At 41.2% G+C, this 20,423-nt stretch overlaps 1 protein-coding gene and 1 long non-coding RNA gene across 2 annotated transcripts in view; one reads left to right on the plus strand and one right to left on the minus strand.

The window, feature by feature from the left end:
• LOC138146019 (uncharacterized) overlaps positions 1-20,423 on the minus strand; it is a 44,692-nt gene that overhangs the window by 14,807 nt on the left and 9,462 nt on the right. Inside the window, exon 3 of the long non-coding RNA XR_011164363.1 lies at positions 14,166-14,319. This is a non-coding gene — a long non-coding RNA (uncharacterized lncRNA). The remainder of the gene's footprint in view (positions 1-14,165; positions 14,320-20,423) is intronic.
• LOC138146018 (keratin, type I cuticular Ha8-like) overlaps positions 8,557-20,423 on the plus strand; it is a 12,667-nt gene continuing 800 nt past the window's right edge. Inside the window, exons 1-6 of the mRNA XM_069067747.1 lie at positions 8,557-10,619; positions 14,227-14,309; positions 16,191-16,347; positions 17,649-17,810; positions 17,905-18,030; positions 19,309-19,529. Coding sequence (XP_068923848.1) covers positions 10,173-10,619; positions 14,227-14,309; positions 16,191-16,347; positions 17,649-17,810; positions 17,905-18,030; positions 19,309-19,529 — 1,196 coding nt within the window. The 5' untranslated portion in view covers positions 8,557-10,172. The remainder of the gene's footprint in view (positions 10,620-14,226; positions 14,310-16,190; positions 16,348-17,648; positions 17,811-17,904; positions 18,031-19,308; positions 19,530-20,423) is intronic.

A 20,423-nucleotide genomic window follows, 5' to 3' on the forward strand; every position in this document is an offset into this window, starting at 1 on the left:
TCCTTCTGAGTCTGAGTCCAGTACCCCATGGATTTCATTCAATTCAACAAACATTTATTAAATACTGACTACAGGTTAGGCACTGTTTCAGGTGCCAAGAGAACAAAGACAGAATGGAAAGCAGTCTCTGACCCCAGGGAGCTTATGTTCTACTGGGGAAAACCAAAACACGTAACAGAAATAAATACAGATAAGAAATAACTGAGAGGCAACATGTACAATGGTTAGAATATTGGGTTTAGAGTCAGGAAGGGCTGTATTCAAGGTCTACTTCTGACGCTTAGAAACTATGTGACCCTGGGCAAGTCACTTAACCTATCTCAGCCTCAGTTTCTTTTCTTCTTGTAAAATGAGTGGGTTATATGAGAAGGCACTTAATGCCTCTTCTAGCTCCAAATCAACGATCCTGAAAAATGCAGAGTAATCTGTGGAGAAATCAAGGAAGGCCCTTAAGAGGTAGCATTTGAAATAAGCCTTGAAAGGAAGTAGGGATTCCAAGTCAAGTCAAGTCAACACATATTTATGAAGCACTTATGTGCCAGTACTGTGCTAAGCTCTGGAAATTCACTTACAAGCAGAAAGGTGCTAAAGTGTGGAGGTGAGGAGAGAAAGCATTCTAAGCATGGGGGACAGCCTGGACAAAGGTCTGGGGACAGGAGGTAGATCCTTCTCTACAAGGCCACTTGGGTTGTATGAGAGAATGTGTGTGTGTGTGTGTGTGTATGGGTGTGGTAGTGGTGGGGAATAAGGCAAAATCAGGCTAAAAAGAGGTTGGAACCAGATTGTGATGGCCTTTCAATGTCACGAGCTTTTTCATACAGATTCCTAGGATGTTCTTTTCTCTCCTCAATTTAACCTTGCCTGGATGGACTTATCCCCTTCAGGCTTCCTTGCAATCCATGTGCGACACCTGCCTCCTGTGTGCCCCCACCCTGTGGTCCTCGTCCCAGCTGCTGTCCCCGAACAACCTGTGGCCCTACTCGCCCAGCCTGTGGCTCCAACCTGTCTGGTCGATTCTGAGCCCCCAGTGCAGAGGTCAAAGGCCAGAAGCCTCCTGGTCAGAGCTGCCTTCATCTAGCTTTCCTGAATTTACTTTAAGAGTGCCCAGACTCTTCTGCATCTCATGAAGAAGACCAAGGTGGCAGCTGAGAAGAGGCCCAAATGCTTCACCTGCTGGGAAAAATCTGCATTGTACTGCCATTTCAGCTACTGCTTTTGGGGGGATGATTCTTGGGGGACGTTGAATCTTCTTTTTTTCCTCAATTCTTTTGAGATGCAGTCTTTATCTTGCAAATAAACTTGATTTCTGCAACATATTATGTCTCTGTGTGTCTTCTGAGAATGTGTGGTAGTTGAGTAACCACTAAGCATCCTGTTTGGTACTGAAATCCCTAGGTGACACTGAATGCCTCCAGATGCCAATAATCAATGTTCTGTAGGATTCAAGGTCTGGATAGACCTGTGTTCGATTCCTAGGTTCAACACCCAATAAATGCAGACAAGTTAATTATTGCTCTGAGCCTCAGTTTTCCTTAGCTATAAATTGGGGATAAAGCAATATTTTTTCTCCCTGTGTCACAGAGTTGTGGTGGGTATAGTATTTTTAAAGTGCCAGGTTTGTGATTTTAGTAGTGTAAGGAATCCATTGTGGGTGAAGAAACTCCATCTAGCAATTCTCTGCCACTGCCGTCTTTTGTGGAGGTTTGCCTAGAAAAGTAGCTGACCTAGCGTGAGGTGACCCAAAGTAGCATGTGTCAGAGACAGGCCTTGAACCCAGGTTTTCCTGGCTCTGGGACCAGCTTTCTATCTACCATGCCATGGCACATCAAATTCCCCTATTTGCAAAATTCTCAGTGTCTCTAAAAGCTCTGAAAAAATAGGTTATTATACTCTATAGTGATATAGCATGGCATGAGTGGAATCAGGAAGGTATGGGTTCAAATTCTCCCTCTGACATACCATATTGGCTATGTTAACCTGGGCAAATCACTTATTCTCTCAGAGTCCCAGATAACTTTCTGCATAATAAGTTATAGATAGGTTGCCTCCCTTTAATTGAGGAAAACAGTTTCCATGCTGAAGAGATTTACTTTGTGGAAGAAATGATATATTCAACTGAAAATAATTTTTTTTTCATATTTCACAGTACCAGCAGGTACTCCTGCTAAAATACAGAATATGGAAATACTAACCGATAGAGAAAATGCAATAATCTTGCAGGTGGAGAAATCAGTTTTTTCATGTTTCTAAAAGAGGGCTCTTCCCTGACAAAGCCTGATAACTTTTGCTGGAGTAATATAAAGCATTAATAAATGTTCTTTAAGATGTTCACAGATGGGTAGATGGTGCAGTGAATAGAGCACCGGCCCTGGAGTCAGGAGAACCTGAGTTCAAATCCGGCTTCAGACAGACATTTGTGAAATTTGTCGACAGCCACATGTTTTGCACATATCAGAGGTAGAATTTGAACTCAGGTCTTCCTCAGTCCAAATATGCCATGCTAGTTGCTATACCATGTTTCTTCTCTTCTTCTAAAGATCCCCCAACCTTCTTCTCCCTCACTAGTGCTTGTAGACTCAAGGAAGAGAAACAAATTCTTTCACATGCCTACACAGGGTTTTCTGGCACGGGCTGCGACATTTTATCCAACAGCAAAATAGGGTCACATAGCCTAAGAAAAGACAAGATCTTGTTGAGAGTTGCTTTCCTGGGTTTACCTTCTGAGTCAACTCTCTTTTTGGAAGGTTGAACCTTTCATGGAGACTTGAAGATGAAATCAGCTCTCTTGGAAGTAGGAGGCCTGAATCACAGAATGGGGAGAGAGACTCCCCAGGGGCTTGGCTCATTTCCCTCTCAGTCTGATTCCTTTGTCTAAAGAGGATCATTTCTAGTGACTCCTATGTTTTCATCTCTGGCACCTACCTAGAAGTGCTGGTGCATTAAGGACTCCAGATGTTATCGTGGGGCTGGCAGATCCCTGCTTGTTTTTTCAGCAGGGGTCTGACCTGCACCCAAGGAGGCCTGTTGCCAGAGGGAGAGAACAGGATGTTCTGCATTGGAGCTACCTGTCTTACTGGGATGCTGCCATTTCAGCTCAGGAATGCAGGTTTGATGAAGGGTTGATAGTAAGAAAGGAACAGTTCTTTTTGGACACATTCCCCACCAAGTGCTCATTGGTCAGATTGTTGTGGGCCCTTCTCTCTGAGGACAAAAACTCCACTCAGCAAAGGAGAGCAGAAGCATGACGAGATGTCTGGTGCCTTAAATTGTTCTTACAGTTGTCTAGAAATTAGACCACACGTGTCAAGGGCTTAATCATTGTTACTGTTCAGTCATTTCCAGTTGTGTCCAACTCTTAGTCACCCCAATGGGGGTTTTCTTGGCAGAGAGAGGTTTCCTTCTCTCATTCATTTAAAAAATAATATTTTCCCTCAATTACATGTAAAAACAATTTTTAAGATTTGTTTTAAAAAAGTTTTTGAGTTTCAGATTTTCTCCCTCTCTCCCTTCCCTTCAATGGAATTCCTGAGATGGTTATACATATGCAATCATGTAAAACACATTTCCATATTAGTCATTTTGTGGAAGGAAACTTGAACCGAAAAGAAAGAAAGGAAGAAAGAAAGTGAAAAATAGTCTAGTGAAGTCTACATTCAGACTCCATGAGCTCTTTCTCTGTAGGCAGAAAGCTTTTTTTGTCATGAGGCCTTTGGGTTTATCTTGGATCATTGTATTGCTGACAAGAACTAAGTCATTCATAGTTGTTGATCATACAATATTGTTACTGTGTACAATGATCTCCTGGTTCTGCTCACATCACTTTGCATCAGTTCATATTTACCCCTTCTTTCCTGGTCTTTCCTTTTCTTTCTGGGTTTTTTTTTCTGTAATCAGCCTACTCACCATTTCTTATAGCACAATAGTAATCCATTGTAATCATATACCACAACTTGTTCAGTCATTCTCCTGATGGTCATCCCCTCAATTTCCAATTCTTTCCCACCACAAAAGAGCTGCTATAAATACCCTTGTACAAATAGACCCTTTTCCTTTTTTTAAAAATATCTCTTTGGGATACAGACCTAGTAGTTCTACAGCTCATTTTACAGATGAAGAACTGAGGCAAACTGGGTTAAGTCACTTGGCCAGGATCACAAAGCTAGTAAGTTTCTGAGGTCAGATTAGAACTCATGAAGATGAATCTTCATGACTCTAGGCCTGGCACTCTATCCATTGCACCACCTAACTGTGCAATGGCTTAATAGAGACCTCAAAAACTACCTAAATGGACTCATTGACAGCAGTACACAAAGTCACTGGTTCCAAAGACTGTTTATAAACCAAGAGGCCAATGCTGATGTCCATAATGCAAATTTTGGATGGAATTGTATGTATTAGTGTATACATAAAATATTATTGTGCATTTTGTTTTATATTTTAAAAATGTTGCTATTTATCTTTATTTCTTTAATGTACCAGTGTTTTATTTTTATTTATTTATTTATTTTTGCTTTCTTTTTTTTTGTTTGTTTGGATCTGTTTAATAGATCTTGATTTCTCATAAAGTCATTAGCTTCCATTTGTTCCAATCTAATTCTGAAGGAATTATTCTTTTCAGTGAGCTTTTGAAATTCTTTTTCCATCTGGCAAATTTGGCTTTTTAAGGCATTCTTCTCCTCATTGGCTTTTTGAGTCTCTTTTGCCATTTGAATTAGTCTATTTTTAAGGCGTTATTTTCTTCAGTCAGGTTGTTGACTCTCTTTTCATGATTTTCTTGCATCATTCTCATTTCTCTTCCCAATTTTTCCTCCTTTCAAATTCCTTTTCAAAATCCTTCTTGAACTCCTCCATGGCTTGTAAACAATTCATATCTTTCTTGGAAGCTTTCGGTGCAGGTGTTCTGACTTCATTGTCTTCCTTCCATTCCATACTTTGATCCTTTTTGTCCCCCAAAAAGGAATCTAAGATTTGCTGTGCTTGCTTTGCTTCCTTTGCTTGCTCATGTTGCCACTCTAATTACTTGACTTTAAAGCTTTTTGCCACAGTAGAGCTCTGCTTCCAGAGAGGAGAGCTTTGTCCCAAATCGCTGGGTTTTCCCAGCTGCCAGAGCTATTAGTTGGGTGCCCTCTCTGCAGCCACTAATAGCTCTGGCTCATTGGTCACAAACCCCAGGACCTCTACCCAAGACAGTGATCCTGATCTGTAATGGGAATGTAAATTTTAAAGATCTTCCCTGCCCCAGGCTAAAGTGCACCTGGAGCCTGGGGTGGGAGGCTTGTTTTTCAGTAGATACTTTTTGGTTGGCCAGTGGGTCAATAAGGTTGTTACATTCTCTGAGCCAGGAGAAGGCTATATAAGCCCTGATGTGAGGCTTTGTTTTGGGGCTCACTTTGAGAAGTGTTGTGTGATTTGATCAGATGAAACTCTGGAAAGCTGTTGTCCAGAGCCCCCCGGCTTTGAAAAACCCAGATGTTGAAATCCAGATGTTGATTTGGTATGGATGTAATGGTTGGACAGTTTGGAAATCTGTCTACTTGATCTTTTTCTGTCTTGATAATTCTGTCTGTATATTCTGAAGTTCAGGGTGCTGACCTTTTTCCCCTGAACGAGGTAAATGATACATGTTTGACTGATTAAAGTAAGCTTGTTAACCCATTTTGAGTTGCTTTCCTTAATCAAAGCAGATCCAAGAACTTGTATTGGCAGCAAACCCTGAGGACGCTTGAGGTGCTTGCCGCTACATGATCCAAGCAGCTTAAAGCAAGAGTGATTACCCCCCTGAATGGTCACTTGGTCCCCCTACAATCTGTAGGCCAGGAGCTCTGAAGCAGTCATGTGGAGGCGGCTGCAAGGCTGTTACACCTTCCCCACTTCTCATCTTCTTGCTTCAGGGGCACAGGCTGACCATGCTTCTCCTTCCCCCCCAGTTCCAACAGAGTTCCACATTGACCTCTCACTTTGTCTTTGGCATTTATGAATTGATAATTCTGGAAACTGCCACAGCTGCTGGTAATCCACTGTCCTGAAGTCCTCTCTATCTGCTGCTAGTCGGGGCCACCCTGGGGCTAAAACCACGGGCTCATGTGAGGCTGGGCTCTGCTCCCAGTGTGTTGTGATAAACACTTCCTGTAGGCTTGCTGGGCTGCCTTCAGTGGGAGATTTGTTTCTCTCTGTTACTTTGTGGGTTCTGTAGCTGTACCAGTATTTTAAATGTACTGTTGTTATATATACCTGCTGTGCATTTATTTTTTCTATTTATTTGTATTTCCACTTTCACTTATTCCTATTTTGTATAGAATAGTTCTACTTACTTAATTTCTGTTAGCTAAGCATTGTTTGTTTTTAGCTATGCATTTTTGAGTAGCTTTTTTATGCTTATCTTTTGAATCATATTTTATTTTTTTCCAATTACATGTAAAAACAATTTCTAACATTTATTTAAAAAAATTGAGTTCTAAATTCTTTCCCTCTCTTCATCCCCCCCACCCCTTCCCTGGAATGGCAAACAATTTGATACAGATTATACATGTGCAATAATTTTTTATGTTTATTGCTATATGCTATATGAAGGAAAGCAAAAGCATTTATTAAGGTCTCATTTCATGCAAAGAACTATGCTAGGCCTTAGGAATATAAATAGAAAAGCAAGGAACTCACATTCTAATAAGGGGAGAAAACATTGGAGGTTTCAGCTACAAATCAAATAGAAAGGTTCCATGGTCCTTAGAGCATGTAGCAAAACTGATGGGAATGTACCATCTTTATTGCAATTTCCATTCATAAAATCATATTGGTTCCTGATACTGAACCATTCAACAATGTCAGTGACTTCAATGGCAAAGAATAAAATGATAGACAATCAGCATTTAGAGCTGGAAGGATCTCCCCTCCCTCCCTGACCTGGAAAATAGCCTTCTTGTTTATGTTATGTGACCACAGTTGGGCCAGAAAAGCTACAGCTGATTATGTATCTATATATTGGTGGTCATTCTATGTATGTCTCATTGACCGTACATTGAGCCAAATTTATTCCTACTGAGAAGCACAGGAACTGGTATTCATGGACTTGTTTTGGTCTGAAGTAGAATATCCCTTATTCTGAATGAACTTAAATCTATTTTTAAGCCATACTAGTAATGAATCATTTTACTTCATTGGCGGGAGGTAAAAAATGAGATATAAAGCTTAGCAATTAGAGTTAACTATGGCTACTTGGAGAGTAGTTTTAATGGAAGAAATGAGAAAAAATTAACAGGTAACTCAAATGATCTCTTATTGTTTGCAGAAGCAGCATGGTATAGGAGAAAGCATTGAACTTTGAACAATAATTTTTTGGATCATACCACTGATGTTGTCAGGGTCCAGTGTAGAGAATTCTTCCATTGATGCAGATTGCTACCTCTTCTGTATTTTATAGTTTTAAATAGGTGTCTAGGATACTGAAAGGTAAAGGGAACATGCTGAAGGTCACACAGCCAATTGGTGTCAGAAGTGGGGCTTGAAACCTGGCCTGGCTGACTCTAAGACTGGCTCTCAATTGACTATGTAGATGGTTCTCAAATTTTCTGGTTTCAGATTCACTTTATACTCTTAAAACTTATTGAACTCTTGTAGGAAAAATAGAGAGTCAGTAAAGGTTCTTGAGCAGGGAGTGGCTTAGGGATATTGGTACAGATTTCAACCCATCCATGCCCTTTCATTTTAAGGATCTCTTGTTGATGCCCTTCCACAGTTCTGCCCAACCTACCACAGACTTCTTCTTAGTCTTTTTACATTTTGGTCCCATGCTCAGACTGTTCACTTGTGAATCCTTGCTCTTGCTGAGTGACATCCTCAACTCCTTTTCCATTCATAGATTTCCTTTATGATGTCACTTAAGCCACTTTTTACATGTAAAGCATCACTGGGAATATTCCATAGTTTGCACCATCCTTAATAGCTAATATTTTACCAGTCACTCATGTGTGACTTCAGAATCATCTTTGACTTAATCCCTGCCTTACAATAAATCACTGAGTCCCACTGATATTTCCTTTATATTTGTTTGTCCCATATGGCCCTTTCTTTCAATTCCCCTAGCAACCAAGTTCAAGGGCTTAGCATTTATCTACCATTTTCCTCCCCAAAGGATTACACAATTTAGAATAGGAGAGACTATAGCCATGTAGTCTTACCCATATGCAAAAGGAATCTCCACTGTAAAATCCTTGACAAATGGTCATCTAGCTATTGCTTGAAGACCTCCAACAAGGAGGAATCTATCACTTCTTAAATTTTTTTTTAACCTATCACCCCTTGAAGCAGCTCATTCTACATTAGGAAAGCTTTAATTGTTAGGAAGCTTTGCAAAAGTGGAATGAGCTTGATCATTAAGACCAAATTTACTTCTTTGTGACTTTCATACATCGATTCTGGTTCTGCCCTCTGGGAGCTCCTTAAAACCATGAGTGATTGGGACCAACTGTGGTTGTCTGGATCAGTATTGAGGGCTTACACATCATGGTATATAAAAAAGACTTGTTGAATTGTACTGAATCCAGTTGGTTCAAAGTGGGTAGGGGAGAGGAAGGAGGCATGTAAAGATCCCTAGAAAAGAGACACCTCAGGTTATCTGTTCGCCTCCCCTGAATCCTGGTTCATCATCTGGATAAGAGATTGTTTCACTGCCTCAAAATCAAGGCTCAGTGTATTCATCCTGGGAATGGCGTCAAAAATGCATCTTATTTAGCATAGCAAAGAAGCTAGATAGTTAATTATCCTTTTCTGGGGTTTGTGGAGAAACAGGCTGTTGGCATATATTTGTTATGGGTCAGAGTAAGGCAATAAAGCTTTAGGATGCTCTGAGTATGTCTGAAGATTAAGGAAATTCAAATTTTGTGCAGGAGTCTCTTTATTAATGGACTATCAAAGAAGACATATTTTTTTTTTCAAAGGTGTAAGAGTCTTTCAAGAGAAGGGAGATCAAAATCCAAGAATTTGTGTCTTCACTAAAGAAGTTGAGGGAGGACACAGTCCTGAGAGAGGGGCAGGTGGGGATGTAGGTAATAAGTGGAGATGCTGAAAGAGGAAGACACGGGAAGCTTTGAGAATAGACATAATAAAATATTAATCACTGTTGACCTTAGCCAGCTCACAAAGTTCTAGTAGATGAGAACACATTTCCCTGGGAATCTGGAGGTATATTTTAAAATAGATTTGTTTATTCCCCTCTGTCTGCCTCACACTCACCCCAATGTCCATTTTCTTTCAGATACTCATTTTCAAGGTTGACTTACCAAATGTTAATTGGAATTTAGTTTTTTCTTCATAATTCTAGCTGATTGCTTCCTCCAGTACTTATCAATGGACCTGTTCAGCTCCTCTAGGGCTATTTTGGAGTTCAGAGTTCTAGTCTTGGCTCTGTCATTCACTAACCATGTGGCCTTGGGCAAGTCTCTTCATTTCTCCAGGCCTCAGTTTCCCTCTCTGTGAAATAAGAAGTTTAGGTCCTCTTCAGTTGTAAATCCTATGATTCCAATACTGCCCGAGGTTTCTCAGAAGGTCAGTTTCCTGAGTCTAGAAATCTATTTTTGAACGACCTTTATGTGACCTTACAACAAGGCCTTTTGATGAGAAAGAGGATAGTCATAATTCTTCTTTTCACATCCAATTGCCTTGACAACATTATCATTGCTAGGTGTTTTAGACTCTTCTAATTTTTCAGACTTTTTAGGGATCAAAGTATTTATTCAAATGAATTCTCTGGGGCAGGAAAAGGATATGGAGTAGAGATTATGTAGACCTCTGGTACCCATGAGAGGATGGCATGATTCTTCACCATTTCACACACTTGAATGTGAGGTCAAAGAGTAATTCAAAGCCACTGAATTTGGGATGTTGAGTTTATAAGTCTTTGAAGAATGAGGTTTTTGCATGTATTTTAGGGCCATGTGGTAGTAAGGAGTTTTGTTTTAAACAAAATCTCTTTTATGATCTAATTAACTCTTTATAGGAAACCAAATTACTGACTGATCAGGAGATTGTATAATAACATAAATACTGAATGGAACGCCACTTTCTTGCACCAACACCCATTTGCTAGGGGTATATATAGGTATACAGGTTTAGGGGAAAAAGAACTGTTCAGTTTTGAGTACAACCTAGAGACAGTTCAACACCTCTGTTCTGCTACCATGACTGCCAACTTCTATAGAACATCTGGTTTTTCAGGCTCCATCAGGAGTGGGAGGATTTTGGATCCTCAAGCTGCCTCCATGTGCTTTTCTGCAACTATGGCTCACAACAACCGAGTCCGAGTTGGAATGACCTCTCTGGGCCGACCCAGCCTCTGTCTGCCAAACAGCTGCCAGTCAGCCTGCCCCTTACCTGGGGCCCTCGACATCCCTGCCAGCATTGGGAACTGTGGGTATTATGGTGAAGGCTTCTTGAATAGCCATGAGAAGGAGACCATGCAGTTTCTGAATGACCGTCTGGCCAACTACTTGGAGAAGGTGCGTCAGCTGGAGCAGGAGAATGCCGAGCTGGAGACCAAGATTCAGGAATGGAGCAAGTGCCAAGCTACCTTTGTGTGCCCAGATTACCAGTCCTACTTCAGGACCATGGAGGAACTCCAACAGAAGGTAACATTTGGAGGGATTGCTTTTGGTTTTCAGGGTCCCAGGTTGTGTGAAAAAAAAAAAACATGGCTAAATCATACATTCATTTGTGGAAGGAGATTTTTCACATACATCAGAAAGAACCCATTTGTTATTCTAGATTCAGGGCACTCCATACTCTCAAGTCAGATACAAATGAACCCTAAATTTTGCTTGAAAGTTTTCTTGAAAATTTTGTTTATGTCATGGAAGGAACACAAGATTTGACTCATAGAATTGTAGTCAAAGGGCTGGAAATTGCAGACAAGTGGATGTCAACTAGACTGAAGGACAGAATTTAAAAAGTGGAATGCAATGCTTCAGAAGGTGGTGGGTTCCCTGTCACTAGGGGTCTTCGATTAAAAACTGAACAACCACTTCCTGGGCATTTTTGTTGAGGGGCTTTCTGCTTGGATGCAGTTTTGACAAGATGGTCTTTGAAGTATTTTTCAACCCTTTTAGAGGGTGGAGTGAGGATCAAATGAGATAATGATTGTAAAGCATTTAGTACAGTGCCTGGCACATAGTGAGCACTTTATAAATTTTTTTTTGGAGGGGGAGGGCAGGCAATTGGGGTTAAGTGACTTGCCCAAGGTCACATGGCTTGTAAGTGTATAAGTGTCTGAGTCTGGATTTGAACTCAGGTCCTCCTGACTCCAGGGCTGGTACTCTATTCACTGTGCCACTTTATAAATTTGAGCTATTGCTGTTGCTGTTGTTGTTAAATTCACACCATTCCTGGCACGTAGTGACCTTAGTTTTTCCCTGATGATTCTAGCTGTTTTCTTCCTCTAGTACTTATCAATGGACCTGTTCAGCTTCTCTAGGACTATTTCAGAGTCCTGGGTTCTAGTCTTGGCTCTGTCATTCACTAAAACCACAGGACCCTCAGCAACCCCTTTCATTACTTCAGGCCTCAGTTTCAGAGTACTCATGGATTAATGTTAATTCATCTCCACTTACCTAGGGCATCTCCACAGGGTTCATGTGCTATCAGCCTAGTTTCACAACGCCATTTTGCTTAGCCCTGGGATAGAGGAAACAAGTATCTTTCAAATGGTCATCCCCTCCAATCTAGAGAGGCCAAGAGCAGATTGTTGGTGAATTCAGTGAATTAGTATGAAAAAGCTTTTTTAGTTCAGGAGTGCAACCTATCTCCTGAGAAAACATGGTATTTCATCACAGTCTATTGCACTAGCTGCAATAGTGGTTATAATGTATCATATCCATTACTATTATTCCTTGGGGAAAAAAATAGCAGCATCACTTTTTTTAGGGGGTGATGCAAAAGGAACAAACTTATTATCCCTAATTTTTCTTTCAACCCAACCCAATCTAACACAATTATTAAATACCTACTATGTGTAAGAAATTGTGTTGGACTCCATTGATACAAAGCTGAGAAAAAAGACTCCCTTTTCTCAAGGAATTTACATTTTACTAGAGGGAAACAAATTATAAGCAGATTTACATATCCAATTTAAACTGAGGAGAGAGGAGAAACATAGAGTCAGAGATTTAGAGTTGAATGTTTCCTTAGCTGCTTTTAGTCTAACCTTCTGATTTTACAGATGAGGATTCTGAGGTTGGGAAGTTAAGTGACTTGCCGAGGTTCACACAGCTAGTAAGTAGCTGAATCAGGATTTGAACTCAGGTCTTTTTGAGTTCTTCTGTAACTGCCAACCAGGGTGATTAGAAGAGGCTTTTGATAATATATGGAATGTGACCTGGTGCAGAGGGAAACTAGGGATACTAAGAGGGAGAGTGGGTGGTAAAGTGGGCACTTTAGGTGGGTGATACAGCTTATGCAAAGGCGTGGAGATGGGAGATGGGGTACCAAGTTTGGGAAACAGAAGTAGACTTTTCAACTGGAATGCAGATTATATTCAGGGAAACACCATGCAGCAAACCTAGAAAGGTCACTTACAGTCAAATGGTGAACATTTAAAAAATCCAAGCTGAGAAATTTCTATTCTATCTTGGGGGGCTACTTCATCTGTCCTTCAATGTTCCTTTTCTCAGAAGCTCCATAGTGCATATGGCTCAGCCTCCAATATATGACGTAAAGGAAAATATCTTTAAAGGATTTTAATATAATTCAAAAAATATTAAGTACCTACTATGTGCTCCTTGCTGGGGGTAAGGGGAGGGGTTACAAGATGAATTTGTCCCTGCCCCCAGGAGTTTAGAAGTTTTGATGGCAAATGCAGTCAAACTAATAAATGTAATAGAGGATAGAATGTGATAAACGCATAGGCACATGCCATAAGAAGCTTGAGCAGAAAGGAGGAGCAGATCAATCCTATAGGATAAGAATCAGACCTGGGACTTTAAAAGTCAGAAAAATTTCAACAGGCAAAAAAGGAAAGGGAGACAATTTAGGTGGAAGGAATGTTGTGAATTTAACAACAGCAACAACAATAACTAAAATGAATGAAGTGCTTACTCTCTGCCAGATCCTGAGCTAAGTGCTTCACAATCATCGTCTCATTGGAACCCCACGACAAGCCTGGAAGGCAGGCACAACTATTACCTCCATTTTATAGTTGAGGAATTTGAGGCAAACAGAAGTCTAGGGACATAACTGGTGTCTGAGGCTAGATTTGAATGCAGATCTTCTTAATTCTAGACATGGGGAAAGGATAAGGAGAGCCTAGAAAATGGGCTTTGCCTGGGCTGGGAGTATAGAGTATGTGAAGGTAGTGGTGTGAGATAAGTCTGGATAAGTAGACTGTAACCTGATCACAGAAGGGCAAGCGAAGGGAATCAGCATTTATTAAGTACTCGTTTAAGTACTTTACAAATATTTCATTTGATTTCCATAATAATCCTCTGAGGTAGTTGCTATTATTATTCCCATTTTACAGTTGAGAAAACTGAAGCAGGCAGAGGTCACATGACTTGCACAGGGTCATACATCTAGTAAGAGTCTGGGTCTGGATTTGAACTTAGTTCTTCCTGACTCCCAGCCTAGTGCTCCAGGTTTGGCATTACATCACTTAGCTGCAGTCCTGAGTGCCAGGCTAAGACATGTTGTCTTGCTTGACAAAATATAAGCTTATTGAGGGCAAGGAGGCTTTCATTTTTATCCTTGTAGGCCTATTTTGTAGCCTAGTGCTTGGTGAATAGATAGTGTTTGATAAATATATATTGGTTAACTGATTGAACTTTGGTAGGCAATGGGGAGACATGGAAAGTTTTTGAAGAGGGGAGGTTGTTTAAGGTTTGGAATTCAATCAACTTATCAGCAAATATTTGTTAATTGCCTCTTATGTGCTAGATGTTGCACTAGGCACCAGCCATACAAACATGAAGAAGGTAGACATTCTTATATGTATTCTAATGAGGGAGTTGGTCAGTCAACAAACATTGATTGAGCACTTGTGTGTGCCAGGTAAGTATGCCAGGAGAAATGAAGCAAATTAACTTTGAGTTCTATTCAGTGTTTGTGCAACTCAATTGAATAGCCTATGGGAGAAATTAGGCTATGGAATTGCATGTGAATTTTATGAAAACATCAATGTTTCATACCTAAGCTTTCAGGAGGTCTGGACACAATACAAGACCAATCATGTCGCCTCTCCTCCTCCAGATCCTGTGCACCAAGTCGGAGAACACCAGGCTGGTGGTGCAGGTTGACAATGCCAAGGTGGCTGCTGATGACTTCAGAACCAAGTGAGATGGGCTGGAAGGGGGAGAAGAGGGAAGGCAGAAAACATCATTGTTCTCCTCTGGCCCCACTGATTGGGGATGTAGTTGATTCAAGTCTTAACCCAATATTTACTGTTGGAGACAAAGTAAAATGCCAACCCAAAGGGCTGGGAAGTAGTCAGAGGCTGTCAGAGCTGGAGGAATCTTAGAGATGGTTCACTGCCCAACTCATTTTACAGTGGAGGAAACAGAGACCCAGAGACTCTTTAATGAAGAGATAGCAAGAAGGACTCTTGTCTCTTCTCTTTCAGTTCTTCCCTCTACATCCAGGCTGCCTCCTCTGAGTTGGCCAAAAATTTCTCAAGTCACATTAAGGTGACAGAAATTACCTTTCCTACCTTTCAAATGTGGCAAGTTAAGTACAGGCAGTTTGAACAACCTGCAAAGGCCACATGAAGAAACAATGACAGGAGCGGACAGAATGCTGGAGTTAGGAGACCCCAAGTCTAGTCGTGGCTGAGCTACCATCTTACAACTAGACCTTGGCCAATCCCTTGGTCTCAGTGCCTCAGTATCCCCTTCTATAAAATGAGGGGGATAGATTAGAGAATCTTGGAGTTTCCCTCTAATTCTGATATTTTCTCATTCCCTGATTTGGAATTAGTATTGATCCTCTTGTATATTACAGGCAAATCTCTCTTTCCTAGAGATAAAGAGAATAATTTTCTATTCAACATAATGTAACAGAGTGTTGGATGTAGAAGCAGAGGACCTGGGTTTGAATCCTGACTTTGTCACTTACTTTTTATTTGACTTTGGAAAAATTATTCAACCTCTATGGGACTCAGTTTCTTCATATGTAGAAAGAGGGAGTTGATTTTTTGTTGTTATTCAGCTGCTTCAGTTGTGTCCAACTCTCAGTGATTTCATTCAGGGTTTTCTTGGTAGAGATACTGCAGTGGTTTGCCATTTTCTTCTCCAGCTAATTTTACAGATGAGGAAACTGAGCAAATAGGATTAAGCAATTTACCCAGCGTCACACAGTGATTTGCCATTTCCTTGTCCAGCTCATTTTATAGTTGAGGAAACTGATGCAATCAGGGTTAAGTGACTAGCCCAGGTTCATACAGCTAGTAAGTGTCTGAGTCTGGTTTGAACTCATGAAGATGAGTTCCTGATTCCAAGCCCACGCTGTGCCTCCTGACTGCCTGAGTTGACCTTGGAGACCTCTAAATATCCTTCAGATTCTAAATCCATGATCCATACGATTTATGAAGTTGGGTTCTGATTCTCAAAAGAAATCATGGGATCTAGAACGGGAAGGTATCTTAGAAATCATGCAGTCCAAATGAGAAGGGAACAGAGACTCAGAGTTAATTGACTTGTTTTAGGTCATGCAGGAGTGAGAAGCAAAACTGGGAATGAAGTCTAATTCTTTTGCAAAAATTATTGTTGCTTTCCCCTTGAAAGCAGCGGTTTTTGGCCTTTTTTGAGTCATGGGCCCCTGTGGCAAGTCTAGTAAAGCCCAATACTACTCCACTTTGTTGTCTACATCTATAATGGAAGGAAATGCTAAATTTCAGTCGGAGGTTAGTGAAAAGGTCTGAATCTTTTTCCTCTCCAAGTTGATAGACTGCCTGAAATCTATCTATGGACCTACATCATCTCTCTTCAGAGGGAGGCTCTCTTGCTCCATGTGAGTACTGAGGCGTGTTGGTGGTCAGTCACTTGGGGAGCTCTTGTATCCTGTAGGACATGCTGGTGACAAAGCTACAGAATAAGTAAATCCAAAAATAAAGCTTAAAAGGAGAAAACCAGTGAGACCAAGACAAAAATGTTGGCTCTCCAGGGCCATTTCTGCCATTCTTTGAGTATACATACTCCTCCTTTCCACTGTGTTAAAAGGTATGAGACTGAGCGGTCTCTCCGTCAGCTAGTGGAGGCTGATATTGGAAGTTTGCGCAGGAACCTGGATGACCTCACTCTGGCTAAATGTGACCTGGAAGCCCAGTTGGAGTCCCTAAAGGAAGAACTGCTGAGCTTCAAGAAGAACCATGAGCAGGTAGGGGTACAGTCAAACATAGGCCCTGAGCTGAGGCTATTTGAAGCTATTCATTCCATTTAAGTGGAAAAATTGAGGCTTTTTTTCCTTTCTAGAAGAAATCACTGAAGGCCAAATAATAACTGCTAGCACATAAATCCTAAGTACCTTATATAATGCCTTAAAGCATTATGTAAGGTTTGCAGAGCGCTTTTACAATTGAGATCACATTTTATCCTTCCAATGCCCTGGAAGAGATTTGCTTCTTTAAATTACATTCTATAATTTATTAGGATAAAATGAAATAATAATTGTAAAGTACCTGGCACATGGTGTTATAAATATTAGCTTTTATTGGCTGCTTTCACTGACAAGAAGGGACTGAGGAGGCAGGAGACCATGCCTCAGGGTGTATACTGGGACATACACTGCCCGGATATATACTATCTTGTAATGACATAATTTTTCAGCTGGGCTTGTGAATTCTCCCATGTAGAGAACTTCCAGTGTGGACATTCTCTCCAGCCATGTACATCAACAACTTTTCTATAATTTATTAGAAAGAGTTAGTTGCACAGGGCACAGAGAAGTTAAGGAACTTGGCCATGGTCACACCAACCAGTCTGAGTGAGTGGCGGGACCTGAACCCAGGTCTTCCTGACTTACACCAAGGCCTGCCCTCTCTCCTCTATGTCATGCTGTCTTTTAGTGACATCAGTAATAACTAATAATCCCAAGCCCCTCTGTAACATCACAAAACCACGTTGGTTTGACTGATCACTTGAGACAAAATGGATGGTCATTGAGCTGCTGAGCTGATGTTTCAACCCAGGTGGTGTTACTTTGCTGAATTCTACCTGCTTGTTGTCTTTTCCTAGTTACTCCTCGTACCTAAACATTGTTCCCATGAACAGTAAAGAGACTTCCATTTAGTGCCAAGCTTCGCCAGATCTAGTTAATGACATTGCCTGGTTTATGCCTGAAATTGGAAGCTGCTGTGCCTGTTATGGCATAGTGGGTTCCCCCAAGCAGCTCCTAACTAAGTCACAGCATTGGAAGGGGTCTTTGGTGGGAGACAGCTATAGAAATCCCAGGTAGAAAGATTCTCCTCTGCCTCTGTAGGAAGCCCATTGCTGGCCACAAATTTGTTTGATAGCTTTTAAAGTTCTCTGAGTAAGTTCTTCCTATCACAAACATTGGGCAAGGGCTCTTCAGTCCCAGGAGATTTTCTTTCTTCTATCCTGCTCTCTGAAGGCAAGGGAGGCTGCTACAAAGAGAATGACCTTTCTTACACTGGACATTCTGCTCTTCTGTCTCTCTAGGAAGTTCACAACCTGCAATGCCAGCTGGGAGACAAGCTGCGCATTGAGCTGGACACAGCCCCTCCTGTAGACCTCAACCGGGTTCTGGGTGAGATGAGGTGCCAATATGAGGCCATGGTGGAGACCAACCGGAATGATGTGGAGCAGTGGTTCTTGGCTCAGGTGCGGGCAGTGGGGCTCAGTGTTGGGAGGTGGCTGCTGGCTTCTGCAGGGTCCTTGTAACTGACTCTGTGCTTGTGCCTGTACTGTGTTTCAGAGTGAGGGCATCAGTCTACAGGAGATGTCCTGTTCGGAGGAGCTACAGTGCTGCCAGTCAGAGATCCTGGAGCTAAAACGCTCAGTGGATGCTCTGGAGGTCGAGCGGCAGGCTCAGCACAAACTGGTGGGTTTATTCCCCTCTAACTTCTATATGGGGTAAATTCAGTACATTTCCCCTACTGACTCTTGTACTGAACAATTCCCTAATTTAAAAATAGGTAATCATTTTAAACCTCACCTCTATCTCCTTTAGAATAATGTGTTCGTTTCCTCAACTGTAAAATTGGGATCACAATAGCACCCATCTCCCAGGGTTGTTGTGAAATCAGACAAGATAACATTTGTAAAGGGCTTAGCACAATTTCTGGCACATAGCAGGTGTTCAATTAATGCCTGTTCCATTCCATTTCATCTTCATGTGCAACAGGTGTTATAACACCCATTTTACAGATGACAAAACTGAGATTGAGCAAGTAAATGTCAGAGGCCAGAATGTAAACTTAGACCTTTCTTTTCCAAGTCCAGCGTTTTATGCACTCATTATACCATGCTGCTCTAATGAATGAACATACATGCTTTGAAGTCATATTTATTGGCAGAGTGCTACGAGGCATTATCTTAAAAGCCTATGATGAAAGGTAATTTAAGACTCAGGCTTCTTCTAACTGAATTACAGAGCAGACATTTATGGAGCTCCTCAAAGTCTACAAAGTACTCTGCGTACATCATGTCATTCGATCTTCATAACAAGCCTGAGAAAATCGGAAACCCGATTGCTTCAGGGTTACCTTCATAAGACTTAGATTTAGATTTAGATCTAGAAGAGACCACAGGGGCCATTTAAACATGACTTCCTCATTTTGCAGATGAGGAAACTGAGAACCAGAGGTTGAGTGATTTACCCAGGGTCAAACAGATAATTAAGTTGTAGAGGTAAAACTTGAACCTAGGGCTTCTGACTTCAAATGCACTGCTCTCTCCCACTGTACAAGGCTGCTTCTTAATCCCCTACAAATTTGCTAATATTTGGGGATTAGATGGGGATTACCACAGAAATAGAGTGTGGGAGTAGATGGCTTCTTCTATTTAATGACTTCTTTCCCCTTCTGTGTCTGAGACAGTGCCTGAGATTTTGGCTAAATCAGAGATGAATTTTTTTTTTTAATTGGAAATGCAGTGTGTGGCATAGTGGACTGAGTTCTGGATTTGGAATCAGGAAGAACTGAGTTCAAATCCCACCTTTTACATTAACTCCCTGTAAATTAAATCACTTAACTGATCTGAGCTTTCCTCATCTGAGAAATGGGGAGAATCATGCCTCTGTCTCATGGGAGTAAAGGGTATAATGTGTAGGAAGTGGTGCATGAAAATGTCTGTGTTTCATTGTTCCTTCTAATTTCAGAAAGAGTGTTTGGAAAACTCCTTGTGTGAATCTGAGGCCCGCTACAGCACTGAGCTGGCCCAGATGCAGTACCTGATCGGCAACGTGGAGGAGCAGCTGGCTGAGATCCGGGCTGACCTAGAACGCCAGAACAATGAGTACCAGGTGCTCCTGGATGCCAAAGCCCGGCTGGAGTGTGAGATCTCCACCTACCGAAATCTGCTGGAGAGTGAAGACTGCAAGTAAGTATCTTATCATGTTGAGAGTGACTGATATCCAAGCAATGCTCACAAATGAGGGCATGCTCCTTTATGCGATAGTTGTGTAGACAACTGTGGGGCTGGTCTTACATTAAGAATACTGCCTTTTAGAAGGGATTATTGAAGTCATTTGTCTACCTGCATAGTTTAAAAATGAGGAATCAAGGCCTAGAGATGTTATGTGACTTGCCCAAGGTCACACACATCAGGTAGCAGAGTTGGAATTTGAACCCAGGCTGTCTCCAAATCCAGCATTTTTTCTACATCACCACTACAGTGTTGGGTATAAATCTTTCTTTTCCTGTTGCTGACTGAATGGACAAGGAATTGTGATTATCACTGGCAGGTTGAAATACTGTGAATTAGAGCTGGCCAGCATTATTTTGTTTTTGATAAAATTTATACTGGCTTGCAACAAAAACAATGGCAAATAGCAATAACTGTGTCAAATATTTCTGTAGTGCTTTAAAGAAACTTTTTTTTTTTTTGCTTTTTGGAGGAGGGAAGGTAGGGCAATTGGGGTTGACTTGCCCAAGGTCACACAGCTAGGGTTTTTTTTTTGTGTGTGTGTGTGTCTGAGGCTAGATTTGAACTCAGGTCCTCATGACTCCAGGGCTGGTGCTCTATTTACTGCTCCACTTAGCCACCCCTCTTTTAAAAAAAGTTTTATGTCTATTATTTCATTTTATGCTTCTAGTAACCCTGAGAGATAGAGCAGGTATTATTATGTCCATCTCACAGAAAAGGAAACTGAGACAAAGAGAATGAATGATATAGTTAGTGACCCAGCCCCACTCTCTTCCCACTAAATTGAGACTCTCTTTCCCTTTCATTCTTTCTCTCTTTCTCCCTTCCCTTCCCTTCCCTTCCCTTCCC

The sequence above is a fragment of the Petaurus breviceps genome, unplaced genomic scaffold (genome assembly GCF_028583685.1).
Source record: "Petaurus breviceps papuanus isolate PSGF00001 unplaced genomic scaffold, PetGlider_PUasm1.0 90750, whole genome shotgun sequence".
Lineage (NCBI taxonomy): Eukaryota > Metazoa > Chordata > Mammalia > Diprotodontia > Petauridae > Petaurus > Petaurus breviceps.